Source organism: Oxyura jamaicensis, chromosome 5 (genome assembly GCF_011077185.1).
Source record: "Oxyura jamaicensis isolate SHBP4307 breed ruddy duck chromosome 5, BPBGC_Ojam_1.0, whole genome shotgun sequence".
NCBI lineage: Eukaryota > Metazoa > Chordata > Aves > Anseriformes > Anatidae > Oxyura > Oxyura jamaicensis.
Genome location: NC_048897.1, coordinates 8938174 through 8955509, shown reverse-complemented (window position 1 = coordinate 8955509; position 17336 = coordinate 8938174). Strand labels below are relative to the sequence as shown.

Below are 17336 nucleotides of genomic sequence, written 5' to 3'. Positions count from 1 at the left end.
ACATAAAAGTTATGGATTGCTGAGAAAATTAATTCATGATAGAGAAAAAATCTTCACTCTCTTTTTCTTTCTTTTCCATTAAATAAAAATGTAAGCTCATTTCTTTTTGCTGTTTGTGAAAACAGATATCTCTGTTCTGTGTTGTTTGGGTGGTGGTGGTTTTTTATACTAGATTAGAAACTGGAAAGTGTATAAAGTACCTTGATAATGCTGCTAAGGAGATGGAAGCAATCTTTTTGGGAAGCTGTTTTTATCTATAGAGAAGAAGGAAGACAGTGCTCTCATCTTTATTTAGTTGTTAATCCTTGTGGAGCTGTTAATCCTCAACCTTACGTAGTTTACAGTTATATGCCCTACTAAGGATGCCCTTATTCCTTGGATATAGAGGTGGCACAAATATCCCTGAAGCCAGTACAGCTGACTAGTAGACCATGACTCTTTCATTTATACATAAATATTGGCAAGTGTTAAGCTTCTCTTTATTACCTATATGCTTTGTCACTATATTCCTTCAGTTTAGCTTTCAACTTTTGCTATTTCCTACTCTCCTATCAACTAAATGCTTTTGTTGTACAGCTGAGTGAAACAGAGGTTCAGAAATAGAAAGTGGTGTGACTCTTACCAGATTTCACATTCAGTTTGGATCTGTTCACCTTTTCCATATGCGAGGCCACCATATTCACAAGGACAATCCTCAGCTGGAACACACCTGCCATCAAGATTTTCATATAGCCCATCAGCGCAGACACAGCCTGACTCACATTTAGTAGGTATCTGGTAAAGATCAACAGATTACAAAATGAAAAGGAATGTAAAATGTATTTTATCGTGTATGTGACTAGTTTCAAGAGTGAATCTGTGCCTAGTTCTAGTTTTCATTTGATTTAAATGTTGTGATTTTCTTCATGCTTATATACTAGTCAATTGAACTAGTTTCGCTGAAGTTACAAGATATACCTGTTGTGTGAGATACTAAACATACTTGAAAAATTTCTTTCATTCCTACCAATCTTTCAGACAAACAGAAGACAATATAAGTTTCTTAACACCAGGGAACACTATTACATTACAGTCTTCCAGTCAGTCTGTTTCCTTAGTGTAAAAGCAAAAGAAAACCCCATCAGGATAGACCAGAAGTCCACCTAGCTTAGGTATCTTGAACCCTACAACCATCAGCACCAGATATTTGGGAAAGAATCAAAAAGAAAGCATATACTACATGTTCTATCAGCTTCTAGCAACATGCAGCTTATGGAGCCACAGGTGATAGTGAAGGATTATATAATCCTCAATGGATTTTTATTCTATATGTTTCATATAATTTAATTCAGTAATCCATTTAATTTAATTCCCTTAATCCCTTTTTGAATGTGTGTATGTTTTTACTGTCCACAGTCTGTGGAAAGAAGGTTGGTGCTCAATTATATCATGTTAGAAGAAGTATCTCCTTTCATTTCATTAGAAGGAACTGAATCCTGCCCAGATTTCTCACATTCTAGGTAACTACTAGAACATTCTTCCTCTCCCAGAGGATTAATATCCCAGGGCTGTGAAACTCACACATTCAATTCCAGTAGCCAGCATCTGACAGGTAGGGGCACATGTAGCTCCATACTTGTTTTCTAAGTTGTCAGAACATGATATATATTTCTTAGGAGCTCTGCAGCTTTCTATAAAAAAAGTAGAAAAACAAATGTAGGAAACTGTGAAGTAGCAACTTTATAGCAGAAAAGAATATATTACAAAGTAAACCAAATCAGACTCATACCTGCAGGATTTTGAGGTTTGCCAGTGCAACTGAGCCTCCCATTAACACAGTAGCTAGGGGAAAAAAAAAAAAAAGGAAAGAAAAAAAAGAATTTCAATGCAGTTCTCTCCTAAGAAAGAAATACAGATTTTCTGCAAAATGACAACTTGCTTTTCACCACTGGAATGTTTTATTTGTGTTACTAGCACCTCCCCATCCTCCAGAACAGAACATGGATCAATATGCCCCTTTTTGCTTTTAGTGCACAGTAACATCAGTTTTGAAAGTGACTGGTGGGCCATCTTACTGTTTGTATACAGCTGTACAGATGTGGTTGGCAAAGCTTCCTACTATCTTTCAGGAAGATTAATCAGATTTGACCTATTATTTTCTAATTTTCTAACATTTCCAAGCTTAAGGTTTGTCAAACATTTTCTGTTTAAGAATCTCTGCGTTTTAGGAAGTGGCAAAAAAGGTATCTTAAAAAATAATCCTTTGCTGTTAAAATAATGGAGTCCGTACTGTTTTCGGCTGGGATGGAGTTCATTTTCTTCATAGCAGCTTGTATAGTGCTATGTTTTGGATTTGTGATCAAAATAGTGTTAAAAATAGACTGATGTTTTGGTTTGTTATATAGGTGTTTTATATATATATACGTTATATATATATATAACTGTTGCGGAACAATCTCAACACCTTCTCTGCTTCTTAAGCTGCCCCACCGACAAGTAGGCTGGGGGTGCACAAGAAGCTGGGAACAGACACACCTGGAACAGCTGACCAAAGAGATATTCCTTACCATATGACACTGTGCTCAGCAATGAATCTGGGGGAAAGAAGGAAGAAGTGGGGACAGCTGGAGTTATGGCATTTGTCTTTCCAAATAATCACTAGGTGTGACAAAGCCCTGCTTTGTAAATCCACAGAGACACCTGAAGACATCTCTTCATTTCAAATTAGTTGACCTTTAAACACTTACCAGGTAATCCCACCACTCATTGTTGACTGATCAGGTAGAATGTACTTCCTATCTTCTAAATAACAGGGACAGTGAGATTTACGAACACACTCGTTCTTGTGGTTCAAATACGTTCCTTTAGGACAATGGCAGCCTTCAATAGGGATGTCAGTTGGATGACATTCTAGGGCTCGATAGGAGAGTGACAAGCATGTCCTGTCACATGCCTGAGTGTTGTAGCTGAATGTTTGATTGCCTGTACAAGGAATGGCTATAAAACAGGAGAAGAGTGTATGTTACACTTCATTTTCTTATCCTCTTTGCTGTGAAAGATAACTGGGCTCAGAGTAAAACGCCACATATATTCTGTCAATAGCTTCAATGCTTAAGGCTACCTATGGCTTCTCTTCCTGAGGATGTGGAGCTGTAGTAAACAGTATCACAGAGCAGGGCTTAACAACAGCCATGCGGTTGTTTCAAAGTTTTTTCAAGGTTAAATATCTTACTGCTTCTTTGTGTATCTTGGAATGAAATAATGCAGAAGGAAGCTTTGCGGAAATACCAATGTATTCTTACACAACTGTGAAGATCGTGTCAATCTCTAAGATGCAGAATAGCCAAAATCACATCTGCAACCAGTCTTTCCTTGTTCTTCCTAACTCTATGACACAATATATTTTAATCTGTCTATTCCATCACTTAACTATCAAGTCCTGGAAGCATCCACATGCTTATCTTAAAGCATGTGAATAAACTTTTTGATAAAAGTCTTAAAATAACAGTCCTTTCCTGAAACAGACTAGCAGGGTATTTGTAAGTTGGATATCTGCTAACCTGCTTCTGCTTTCCTCTTTTTTCTGACGATTACTTTCTGCATTACTCTTAAGACGATTCGGACACTACTTAGAATACTGCTGTATTATTTATGATTTTTTGTTGTGTTCTGACACATCTGTGAAGTCACCAGTTCATATGAATGTGGCTTTTATACATACGAGTTGGTCTGCTTAAACAATATATACTTATTTTCTAATGACTAATGTAGTTTTAAAATATGTTCTCATCCTTTCTCAGTTTTTGTGATAGAAAATTCACATTTGACTCGCTTAAATGGAAATAAATAGATCTGTATGCATGCAATAATCTGGTGGCTGATCTGAGGTTGTTCAGTTACTTACTGCAATTGTCCATACTCTCTCTCCAGTTTTCAAGGATTAAACCCATCGAACTGCATGTTCGTGCATATGATCCCAGAGCAGAACAAATATAAGGGAAGGTCTCTTCGTAATTACAGGCTTGGTAGACGCATCTCTGAAACCCAACACATGGGAACTATTCTGTTACTGAGGAGCAGACATTTGGAAGTGCTAAACATGCTGAACTACTGAAGTAACTCAAGCAAAACACATATTATTGCACAACTACAACTGATGAAAATGATCAGGTTAATTGTCTGATAGGTATGAAGAAAATATGCTCAGTACCTAGAAGACACTTTTGTATATTCAGTGCTTTTCAGTATTAATTCTCAAATTGTTTCACGGAGATTGGCAAATTTAATGAGCTCAATTATGCACCAGGGAAAAACAATACTTTACAAAGTTAAAGCTTTTGACAGGGAAAATTGCAGCATAAGCAAAAATATTTTCTTATTCTTAGAATCATAGAATATCCCAAGTGAGAAGGGATCCACAGGGATCATGGAGTCCAACTCCTGGCTCCACACAGGACCACCCAAAAATCAAACAATATGCCTGAGAGTGTTGTCCATATAATCTTAGGGATGAGATTGGCAGTCTACGGTCAAACCGACTTCCAGTGTAGTGGAGACAAAAATATGCTTGTTTTTTAGCCTCTATGAATTGCTGATCCCAATGAGTGGCATATTATATATAAGCACAGTCTGGTCCATATTTGGATGCCCTCTGTACTCCATGTATAATAATTCCTACCTTGTAGAAAGGAATGGGGTTCACCACAGTATGGCACTTCTCAAACACTGTACCTTTCTTCGTAAGAATGGAGCAATGAGTCTCAGCAGATATTTCTAAGAAAAACAAAGCCATGGACATTAAACACCAGTGAAAGTTAGGAAAAAGAAAAGAGTAGGAGATTTTGCCCTGCCAGTTACTCAGTTAGAGGCTTGGAAGGAATCTCAAAGGCTCATCTAGTCAATAACCCTGCCAAGAAACACCAGGAATGCTTATGTTAGTGTTGACTAACATTTGACTAACCTATTACTGAAGACCTCCAATAATTCACTTTTCTTAACATCCCAAGCAATCTGTTCAAATGCTTTCTTATCACAGAATCATTTAAGTGGTAAATGACCTTCAAGATCATCAAATTCAACAAACAAATTGTTATGAGCTCATGATTAGAAAATTTATCCAATAGAAAAACTGAATATATTGCAGATTGTGTCTTATCTTTTCTACCAGTGATGTGGAAGGTACTATTATTTTCATTTTAGCAGATTTGAGAACTACTAAATCTCCATTTATTTTTCTCCTTGTTAAATCTCCTTTTTAGTGTATTTGTCCCCTTGCATCCTTGGTCCCATATTCTACACCACAGATTATTCTTGCTGGCCTTCTCTGGACTCCCTTCCTATAGCTGGTTCTGCTTTTCTCAAACCATAGTTTTATTTTCTAACAGCAAAAGTAGGCATGCTACTCTAGCTGAGCTGTTGGCAATGATGGATTGAACAAAAGGACAACTTCATATGTCTTGCAAGACTATAGTTTAGCTCAAGCAACTCAGTTGGATACCTTTTAATAGCAACAGCTGTAGAGACTTGAGAAGGTAAAGCCTGGATTTCAGATACTGTACTGCTGAACAACAGTCTAAGACTTCCACGGATGTTACAATTTTACTGGAAATAACAAAAACTCGCATTATCTCAACCCCAGATCTCTAGAATGAGATCTAGTGAGTTTTCACTAGATGTATATTCCACAAATTAGAAATGTCTTCTTGGTGACAGAATTTGTGATGTTCAATTGTTTCAGCCTATGCTTTTCTCAAATCCTCTTTGGGTTTATGGAAGTGGCAAACAAAGCTAGCTGGAGAGATCAGTTAAAACAGGATCATCTACTTACTGTTCAGTTGACTCAAAGCACAAGGGTCAGTCTCTCTCTCTAAAGCAGGATTGCAATTTCCCGCCCTCCAGGAATCTACAAACAGGGAAGCTGTTCCTTCAGTGATATCCATGCTAGTCATGAAGTCATCTGTAGTGTCTCCATTGTAATTGCCACACAAACCTAGTAACATTAGAAATGCAAGGGATGACTGAACACCAAAAAATGTGTACACAATGCTCTACGTTTCATTCTTCTACAACAGTGAAAAAAATTTGTCAGAAGTTCTAGATGTGTGTCAATGAATATTTTAGGTCTAGTAGCCAGAGAATCTTGATTACGTATGTATTCAGTCACTAAGCCTCTCTCTAACTTCTCAGGTTAACATTAACCACTTCTTCTCTATGACACCAAATCACACAATGAGTTTTGTCTTGTTTTTGGAAAAAAAACATTTTCAGTGGTTTTAAACTAGAAAAAAGAGAAAGGTCATGAAATACTTTTGCATATTTTTTATGTATATAAAATCTGTAATTATAAGAATATACATTTAGGCTTTTTTAAACATTCAAAGCCTCTCTAATTCCCCTCAGAAAACTAGAATGCAGGTTGTGTGTGCCTTTGCAGTTAATGTTGCTGCACAATAAACACAGACTGCATCTAATCATTCTACTGGCCCTTTTCTGGACCTGCTCTCTATGTCTCTTTTGTGCTGGGGGCCCCAGACAGTACTTCAAGTGCAGTCTCCAGAGAGCAGAGTAGATGGGGAGAATCACTACCCTTGTCCTGCTGGCCATGCTGCTTTTGATGCAGCTCAGGATATGGTTGGCTTTCTGGGCTGCAAGTGCACCTTGCCAGCTCATGTTGAGCTTCTCATCCACCAGTACCCCAACATCCTCTGCAGGCTGCTCTCAGTCCATTTGTCATCCAGTATGTACTGATGTTTGAGACTGACCCAACCCTGGTGCAGGGCCTTGCACTTGGCCTTGTTGAACTTCATGAGGTTCACATAGGCCCACCTCTCAAGAACAGTATTATATTACATGTGAAAAATGTCTCCCATCAAACTCCATTGATTATTTTTAAAGTTGTCAGGGAAAAATAAATTCTTAGCACATCTGTTTCCCAATGCAGCTTATTTATTTATTTATTTATTTATTTATTTATTTTTAACCCAGAGAAGAATGTTTATTCCTTAAAGGCTGAACACTAAGCTTTCAAAATTACACTCCATATGTTCTCTCCTTCACATGGGGACTCAATTTCTTACCCAGGGTTCTGCCTTTGAACTGTGATCCAACTTTCACATAGGCCTGGAACACAGGTGATGTTTGAACTAGAACTTCCAGATCAAACACTGTATGCATTTGAATGAACATTGAGGACTGTTTGAAAATAGTGATGTCTCCTGAAAGCATAAGAATATTTTTAAATAGAGATTTTGAAGCACAGAAATACTGCTACAGTAATGATTTTAATGCATATATAAATGTACTAGCATTCTGTCTATACATCTTTTCCTTCCACATATAACTTTCCACAGAGGGATAGATGCACAGGAAAAGATTTTAACCTTCCTCTAAAACCACTGCTATTGGTAATTGCTAGAGAAAAGAAGCTGGGTTGTGTGTTGTATAACAGATATTTAACACAATTCAGATTTTACTTATATTCCCTTTTCTTTACCTGATCTGTAAGGTAGCCGTTTAAGTTCATCATCATCAGTAAGGAGTTCATTCTGAGAAATCACAATTTTGTCCTGTATGAAAAGGACATGCAATCAGAAGCAAATAACTGTACTGATGGTATTTATATTTTCCTTAATTTTAGCAACTGTATTGTCAAGGACCTATGTAACAGGAAGAGACTGATTCAGGCTTTTTCTCATGTTATTCCGTACTGCTTTCACTTTCACTTTGAAAATATTGTAGTTTTCTTCACAGCAACTCTTAATTCCATAAGTTGATTTGGCAACACGGATCTTTAATGTTCCATGCACTGGAACTTAACTGTAATATCTATTTCCCATAATTTTTCAGCTCAGGCTACTAGCAATGACTTTACATATTTATTTTACTATCCCGCTTACTGAAGAGCTGGATAGAACCTGTGAAAGATTGCTTACCTTCGTAGACAGGTAAATTATAGCACTAAGTGATGTTTCAGAATGAGAATAACCAGACTTTTCATATACAGCCATTAGGGTTCCATTGTTTGGAAGGCTTGAACTCTGAAGGAAAATAAAGAAAAGTCTGTCAGAGTATAAATTATTTGTGAAACAAGTGCATATCATAGAAACACCTCAGCTTGTGTTCCAAGAAGATACTGAAGATAGACTAAAAATATATTAATTTGATTTTGTGTGTTTCTAGATTTCAGGAAATTACCTTCATAAGAATGTAAGTGCAAACTCCATGGAACCTGTATGATCTAGAATCAAATGTGGTAACAAAGGAGCCTCCTTCCAGCGAACACCTTCCAGGGCAGGGCAAGTCTTTGCAATTCCATTGACCCATTGTACATTTACTGAGGAAAAAAAGAAATCTGGTGTAAGGTTATTCTCATACCAAGTCACTGTTTATAAACAAAGAGAATTTGCTTATCTGTTCTGGAGGTTTTGCTATAACTGATCAACATGATAAATAGTTGTATACACTATCTAACATATGTATATAAACTGAATTTTTATTTCTGCTATTTTGAAATTTTTCTTCACCTTCATTCTAAAATCTCAGCTACTTGCTAGTGGTGGAAGATATAATTTATATCACTTTTCCCTTCATACTTTCTGTGCTTTTATTTTCTGTGTGTAAGAATATGAGCTGAAGTTGTTTATCTGAATTTAAAGCTGCTCAACTCTGGTATAGGCTGCTATAAAATTTGCTGAATGGATTACCCATGAAAAATGCACTTACTGTTTCAGTTCTGAGGCTGCTTTCCATTATTTATCCTCTACTTTATTTATCCAAATGATGACAGCAAAAGAAGTAACACAACACATCATCATTCTACGTTTAATAAAATTTCCAAATTTAAAAAATGTTGCCTTAAATAATTATTTTCTGTTGCAGAACCAAAATATAGTTTTAAGGACTGATTTGGTGATTAAAACTGCTGAGATAGCCAGAAAGAAGTATATTTTTGATATTTGTTTTGTAATATTTAATTTTACCTCCACTTTCATAGGAGGTAATGTTACTGTTTTGTATGGCCTCCTTCAAGCATTTATATTTCTACAGATGAATCATGAAATAAGACGTGCATCTTAAATTAAAAATGTGTAGTTTGTGACACTCAAAGAAAGTGACCTCAGAGATGATTTCACACATTTGCAGCTGTCTTCAGAAGAGTTAGGATACATTTTTCAGTCACTTGGAACCCATTGCTACTCACCACGTCCTACACGCTGCTTTCATTGTCTCACCAGGAGCGTATGTTTCCCCATTCAGCATACACGGGCACTGATTAAGGTGAACACATGTTCGATTCTTTGAGATGTCATCAAGAACAGTTCCTGCCAAAGAAGGCAAACAACAGAAATACTGCATCTTTACTTAACACTAAAGCTATTATAATTTGCATGTCTTCCAAAATCAGCTTGCAAATGCTGTTCTTGCACAGCCACTGCCTACAGAGATACAAGGTGCAGGAAATTTTCCCTTAACTAAAATAAAACTGACTCTTAACAAGTGATAATAGTAAGTGCAGATAATTGTCTTCATTTGAACTTAGCCTGAAGTAACACTAAGCTTCAAGTTTATTTTTTCCAAATTTTCTCTATGATGCTCTAACTAGGTCAGTAATTTTGGGATGGACACATTCTAGTTCCTAAGTCTAGTTTTAAATGTGTATCTCACAACACGTTACTTTCCACTATTACAAACTGATGGTAACAACAATGTAAATACCCATATCACAATAACCTTGGAGAATATTTCAGTTCCGGAAATTCAGTTCTGGTTTCAGCTTCAGGAAATAATGAACGTAATAGTCATAATTACAGTTTTTCTATGCTTATTCATCTTGAACTACTTTAAAGGAGCTTTATAAAATGCCTGTAATATTGCAGAATTTCTCTGAGGTACTCTGCCTCTTGCTGGTGAATGGCTAGATACCTGTTTAGGAGAGAAAATGAACTATATCTTACTCAATTTACATTATACTACAGAAATAAAAGAAGGCAGCATATAATTATCCCATTGCATAGTATGGTCATCTGAGGAAAATGCTTTTATGACTATGTTCTAGCTAATAGTGACTAAGGATCTTTAATGACCATGACTATTCAAGACTCCAGTTAAATCATGTTCTGTCAGAAATGGCAGTTCTAGCAGCACAATGCCAGTTTACTGTTTAAAACGTCTATTCCATTTGACTATAGATATATGCCAAAAATATTTGCATGGGTCTTTTAGGTCTTTTATGATGAATATCAAAATGATACCTTCTGGACAAAAGCAGCCATAGGTACAGTGGCTGGAACAGCTGTATTCTGGGTTGGAACAGGTTTTAATACATGGAGAACCACATTCTTCATAGATCTGGTTAGCAGAACATTTTCCCACAGCTGCAACAACCGACAGGGCAAGTGTTAATGCTTCTAAAGTATAAACATAGAAGAATCTCTCATCTGCCACAGAGGACGGAGAAGACCTTGTGATTACCAGTATTAACGTTCTGTTACCCCACCTAAGTACTCAGTTAATCATTTGAATATTCATCATCACCATCATCATTATAGCCTTTATTAATTTCTCATGGCAGACTTATTAGAAAATCCTTTCAGAAGCCTGGAAATATTTCAGAAGCAGAAGCTTGAACAATAGCAAGCAGGTAAATTAAATTTTCACAGAATCACAAAATATCCCAAACTGGAAGGGACCCACACAATCATCAAGTCTAATTCCTGGCTCCAATACACAGGACTACCTAAAAATTAAACCACATGCCTGAGAGCATTGTCCAAATGCTTCTTGAACTCCAAGAACTTCTGTGATATTTAAAGGACTTAAATAATATAACTCTTTATCTTCTGTATAGTTTCTGTTTCTCAGACATTATCTGCTTTTCAGAATTCAAATATCTAGCAATAATACTAGGATATGGAACTTAAAATAAATGTTTTATTATGTACTAAATTCAAGCAGAGATTTTTCGCCATCTGAAAGAGGAAAGTAAGTGAGGTGGGGAAAGGGTTGTTATAGACAAGGTTGACAAAGAAACAATTAAAACTAAAAAGTTCAATAACTTTGTACATTCAGAATTTATTAGCAAATTTGAAGAGTACGATAATGAAAGCACTATACTAAGAGAGAATAGCCTCCTGTCAGAAATTCAACTGTTTTCACATGGTGGATATTTCCCTCCTTTATGACATTGACCTACACCTAGGAGCTACTTTTCACACTTCCTCTTTCTCCTTTGATATTTCCATGCTTTCCTTCTCAAGGCCTTACCAAATACCGCTTTTGTTTTTTTAAGGAAATATTTTCTGCTTGATTTATGACAGAAGAGACTTTTCTATTAGTTGATTTTAAATGCCAGTTAAGAATCATTCTCCCTCTATGTAATACATAGCAAGGTTAAGTACAATCCATATGAATATGCATAAGAGCGTCTTTACAGTGAAGGTCACAGAGCACTGGAACAGGCTGCCCAGAGAGGCTGGGGAGTCTGCTTCTCTGTAGATATTCAAGGCCTACTTGGATGCTTTCCTGCTCAACCTACTGTAGGGAACCTGCTGTTAGCAGGGAGTTGGACTTGATGATTTCCAGAGGTCCCTTCCAACCTTTACGATTCTGTGATTCTGTGAATAAAATATCTACACTTACAGCAGAAGTTTTCAGTCCTCCAGTTGAGCACCACTTGATGGGACATAGCACATTGCCTTGAATACTCTGACAGCGTAGAGCAAGTACAATTCTTTTGTCCTGGCTCACTGCAGTCCTGCATATCAAGCTGACAACGAACGACAAACCCATCCTTTGGCACACTGCAGGTTGGTGACACCAGGTTAAGTAGCTGAGAGCAGATCATGGCCTAAATAAAATAAAATTAAATTAAATTAAAAAATTGTTCCTAGTAGTATTTTTCCCATCTAAAAACCACAATAGGAAATCACTGATAGCTATGATTTTACTGTTACCTTTTTGCCTTTTTCCCCCCTACAGTTTTGTAATATGCATTTGGCTTAAAATGCATTACAAGTTCACAAATGGAAGGGAATATAAACGTGCTGTATAATAGAAAAATCTTGATATATTGAATTAGTTCCACTTCTCATTAAGTTGAAAAGCAGTCATTATTTCAGTACCATCAATATGAATGGCTGAGAACATTGCAGTATGTTGTTGCATGGTGATTCAGTAGGGAGAAGAATGTGTTCCAGGACAAACATCAATATGTGGAGATATCAACACGCATTCTTTGTTATGCATGCAATTGATACCTCTGTATTGCCTCTGATGTCGCCTACTGAAGTTTAACATGTCAAAAAGAAACAACATAAAAAGGTTATCTCTCTCATCCAACAGAAATTATTCACCAGATCAAAGTAATTTTCTCAGCGTGAACACAAGTAATATTGGTAAAGCTGTTCTTCACAGGGCTCAGGACACAGTCTGGTCCTCACAGGACCCACAGAAACTCTTGTTTTCTGTTGAAATTATGATTTGAATTTCCTTGGTCAAACAACTGAAGATCATCCTACTAAATAGGATTTGGTTCTTGTATCTGCAAATTCTAAGAAATGTAAGCCCTTTTGTTCTTTGATGCTACCAAGTGCCCTTGGTCAAACCATATTTATATGGATGCATCATGTTTCAGGTATGCTGATTTTCTTCTCATCTAGGACTGGAAGTGATACAGTTGATAGTGGTTGACTCTGTCGTGAATGTTGTTACCTGGCATTATGTTTAAAGTACTATTGAATGTCTTCAAGTCTGTACAACTTATAATGTCAGGTTGTTAGTTGTTAAGTATGAAGTTCATTAAAGCTTCACTGAGTTCCATGAATTTCCTGTGATTACCTGCATCAATTTTCAGAAGGCTGTGAGCTAAATGCTGGTAGATTTATACGAGTGATATAAATCCAGCTTCAGTAATGACCCTGGGCCTTTTTTTGAAATGTATTTTGATGCAAAGAACTCATTTCCTTTACTGCATCATGCTATACAACTTCTAACTTTATCAATTTTCATGAAAGTGGGTTTTATGAAACCATTGCCCCTCTATTGGTAGTATCTAATTTGTCTTTCCATCCCTGTTGGAAATCTTGCCACAGAAAATCCAAGATCTTTCTTACGTATTTTTTGTGAGGAATGGCAGGAATTGATATCTCCTCAGACAGGCAGATCTCTGATGGATCATCCATTTTTTGTAATGCAGCAAATTTGTATGCATCCAGCAATTTACCTGTAAATTGAAGGGTTATAATTTGTCAGGAGAAAGCCATGTGGATTTGTTTATTTGTAGTTGTGATGTAGTAAAATCCAGATTCTACTCTTTGGCTGTGAAAGGTTCTATTAAGTCTAATTTCTGGTAACAACTATCTCTTTTGCCCTTTACCTGCATTCTATTCAGTAAAGCATACTTTTACCACCTTGATCATCTTGCTGGGCTATTACCTAATTCAGCACATCTACTACCTTACAAGACAGCAGCTGCTACTGTTTTTCTGCCAATTATGCAATCTTTTGTCAGCTACTAATTCATGCCTCCTTACCCCATCCACTACTCTATATAACCCCCTAGATGTGGGGTTAAACTTGTTACAACCTGAAAAATATCGTACTCTCCTCAGAAGTCTTTCCTGCATACAGAACACTGTACTGCACTTGGCAACATTAATTTAGTTTACTGTGCAATTTAGTGTCTAACACTGTAGGCCATTAGCAGGGTGCTACTCAAGCAAATCTTTTGATCATCTGTTTAGTGTAATTCGGTTTGCACTGTGAAGTAGCCTCAGCATACAAAGTTCTTTCAAATGAAAAACTAGAGGATGTGCTCCAGGACCATAGGTATTAAGCTCTAACTGCCAATGGACATGAGTACAATAGACCAGATTACAGCTGGCCTTAAGCAAACCCCCTGATGGAGTGGATGTTAAATCCCCAGCACCAACTAGTTTGTTCTAAAGATCCACCCTTACTGAGACACACTACTTGTTAATATCCTTGTCGACTCTTCTTTTTATTACAGCCCCATTCTTGCTTCTAACTAATGTAATCATTTCACCCACTTATTGTGCCTTGCTACGAACCTAGACTGCCCTGAAGGTTAAGTGAGACAAAGCATGATTCTTACTACCTGTTCCTAAAATAGGCTCCTTACCACTTGTCTGAGGAACGTGTAATATTACCACCATACCAAGTAATAGTGCATTGCATAACTGTATGACAGATAGGTTTGTTGGTGACCAATGGGAGTGCTTTACTCAATCCTAAAACTGAGTGAGCAGTCAAAGTAATGTAAGTACAGCATTAAATGTCTATCTTGACTCAAATTAATTAGATCTCCTTCCATCTGACCTGCCCTTAGATCTTACCTTCATTCACAAAGTCATTTAGTTCATAGCCATCATAATTTCCACACATTCCACAGGTTTTTCCCATATATTTTTTTTCAGTCAAAACCTAGAATAAAATAAAACATTTATAAGGATTGCACTAATTAAAATAATCTGCAGAGCATTACCTTTCTGAAACAAATGCAGTTCAAGAATCCAATTAAAGGAGTTCCTTCTCATTAATTTCAATGACTTGACTGAGGGGAGAGTTTTGGAAGCAGTAACTTAATTTCCTGATGAGCACATAGTGCCTGCTGTGATTTTATTTATTTATGTATTTATTAATTTAATAAAAGAATAAGATTCTAAGACATTTGCAGGAAACTGAGGGTAGGATAATATTCTAAGGAGCTGAAAAGAAAAAGAAAAGTTTCCTTTTGTAAGTTTGTTGACAGAACACGAATTGCAGGTTTGTTTTCTTAAAAAATTGAAGGTTACAGTAAGAAAAACTGTGTTCAGAGGGAAGTTATTCAGTTATTTTTGCTTCACTATCCAGAGTACGAAATATTGCTACTTATTACCATCAACAAATTATTCTGAAAATCTTGTATCAGAGAAAACAATCTGACTGTATGTAGAATATGGTATATACCTGTCACAGAAGTATTTCCTGTTTTATGTGTGACAGCAATGGTGGTAAATCTCCCAGACATTTATTACACATTAACCTGTTTTAGCAGATTTACCAATTCAAAATTGTCTTTTGTGGCATTAGTATCACAGCTCAGGCAGAGAAAACTTCCTCTCTTCTCTAAAATATATCAGGCATTTGGGGGCAAAATACAAAAAAAATCAGAAAAAAAGGACAAATATAAAGAAGCTCTTATGAGCAGTATATATTTGTAAACATAAGATATCCAGGGAAAGCACACTGTAAATAACATAACTATGGCATACACTATGAAATTCTACAGAACTATAAATTACTTCAACTTCCCTTTAGCAAAATATTTAAGCTATTGGAATAGACTGATGAATGCACAGAATTCCAAGAAATGTCCACAGATCTCAACATTGGTGGCTTTAGCTACCTTCCAATGCTGGAAGTGAAAGGAACATGTAGGCATAAAAAGCAAAGTTGCTTATTTCAAGGTTAATGGATGAAACAGGAAAAGAATAAATACCCAAAAAGTGAACGCAGGCAAAAAGCAAATCTAATGAGAGCTTGTTATTCCAGTAAGTCCATGAGAATTTTCTGTTCTGCTTTATGAAAACGTTTTACTAACCATGAGATAGTCCTCATTGTTCCACATGACAACTAGCTCCATCTCCATCAGCTTGGCCACGAGGCGGATGCTGCGGCCGTAAGGGGCTATTTGAATTCCATTGCTAGCATAAGGCAACTTAATGACACTGTAACAATGGAGAAGAGAAACCAATTCTCTCATACCTGTGGTGTTGGATGTCTCTTTTTAGACATAATACACATTGTAATCCTAGTATTTGTAGCAACATGAAACAGAGTTTTTCTCCTTTGTAACTGTAAAATTTCAAGCCTGCAAACTAACAAGGTTAAAGAAAACCATAATGGGAATACTGTAGCAGAATTAGGTTTTCAGCCTTGCAGCTGAATTCTAACATTACAAAGCAACAACATTGAAGAACAAACTTATTTTGCTAAGTACTTGGTAAATATGTGATGCACTCACAGAACCATTGGTTGTATGGGTCCTTGTATGGCTACCCATGCCAACTTCCCACCTGAAGCAGGACTGTCAGCGACATCACCCCATGTCAGTCATGTTCAGTTGTTTTGAACGCAAGACAAAAATTTTAAATGCAGACCACTGGGTTAGACCTAGAGATTTCTATATTTCTCCTGGAAAATAAACTAATAAAGGACACTCTTCTAACTACAGTTTGCTAAAATTAAGATACAGCTGCAAGTCATCTTTTTGTGCTTATGGTTATTGTATTTAACCAGCTGAGTATAAAAAAATACAGACAATCCATAGGCAGCTATTTCCCGTATCTGCATGTACCCACAGACCCAAAAAAATCAATGCTGCCTATCTGATAAAAGTGCTGAAAACTTCCCTGGATGAGTGTTCTTGTCTGGGAACAATTCATCTAGAAGAATGAGCGAGGTGGAACCCAAGGGTTCCCATCAATTCAATTCCTCAATAAAACAGCTGTTTTCTGAAGACACTAATCCATGGATAACACAAACAGTCAGTGGTCTCATGAACAAGAACTTATTTGTAAGCCCCTCCAATACTTTTCAGTTTGTTGAAACAAACATTTGTCAGTTTCTCTTGTACCCTAGATATGTGTTACCCTTTAGCACAGAGGGCTCAGAGTTACCGAAGTCTCAAACCAAGTAACATCTACACATAACACAGTACTTTAAATATTTCAGTACCTACTAAAACATATAAACTGTTTCAGCTGTGCTTCAAGTAGAGACTTAAGCTCTTGTAAGCAGACTACTATTAGTGAGGAGACCGTAGTTTTAACGTGAAAACTGTTTTGGTTAGTTTATCCCTTCACCTGTACAAATGTACTCTAAGTTTGATTCAAATAGCTGCAAATGAAATACTTTATAGAGAATGTGAATGCTTGATAGGAAGAAATGGGAGTAATCTGTGTTAACTTCTATAATTTCATTAATTTCTGATAGGCTTCTGTACTGAAACTGCTATATAGCTCCTTGCCTTTTTTAAACACTACTTCCCCTTTCATCTCAGTATCTTACCCAACACTCCTGACAGAAATGCTGTCTTTCTCAACAATGATGACAGAAGGTCCCAGCTCAATAATGATCCTCGCAATCTTTTTGTCCAGGCCACGGCGGAACTGAACGTTGAAGTCTGGGCTGGATTCATCACATACAGTTGCAAAGATATAGTTGCAGGTCCCACTGAAGTCATACTGGTATTTATCAAAGGTTGAAAAGTGCCCTCCGCCCCAGGTAGAACAGGAATCCTTGCTCATAACTATAAACAAGAAAGACAGATTTAAGTCTCCTTACAGTACATTTATTCA

At 36.7% G+C, this 17336-nt stretch overlaps 1 protein-coding gene across 1 annotated transcript in view; it reads right to left on the bottom strand.

Annotated features, from left to right (window-relative positions):
* MUC6 (mucin 6, oligomeric mucus/gel-forming) overlaps positions 1–17336 on the bottom strand; it is a 41307-nt gene that overhangs the window by 16142 nt on the left and 7829 nt on the right. Inside the window, exons 4-21 of the mRNA XM_035327541.1 lie at positions 17047–17287; positions 15578–15704; positions 14331–14418; positions 13089–13198; positions 11617–11824; positions 10230–10352; positions 9179–9299; positions 8173–8311; positions 7911–8015; positions 7472–7544; positions 7056–7193; positions 5807–5968; positions 4658–4752; positions 3884–4016; positions 2727–2976; positions 1769–1821; positions 1561–1670; positions 623–774 (exon numbers count right to left, since the gene is read on the bottom strand). Of these exons, the coding sequence (XP_035183432.1) occupies positions 623–774; positions 1561–1670; positions 1769–1821; positions 2727–2976; positions 3884–4016; positions 4658–4752; positions 5807–5968; positions 7056–7193; positions 7472–7544; positions 7911–8015; positions 8173–8311; positions 9179–9299; positions 10230–10352; positions 11617–11824; positions 13089–13198; positions 14331–14418; positions 15578–15704; positions 17047–17287 (2428 nt within the window). The remainder of the gene's footprint in view (positions 1–622; positions 775–1560; positions 1671–1768; positions 1822–2726; positions 2977–3883; positions 4017–4657; positions 4753–5806; positions 5969–7055; positions 7194–7471; positions 7545–7910; positions 8016–8172; positions 8312–9178; positions 9300–10229; positions 10353–11616; positions 11825–13088; positions 13199–14330; positions 14419–15577; positions 15705–17046; positions 17288–17336) is intronic.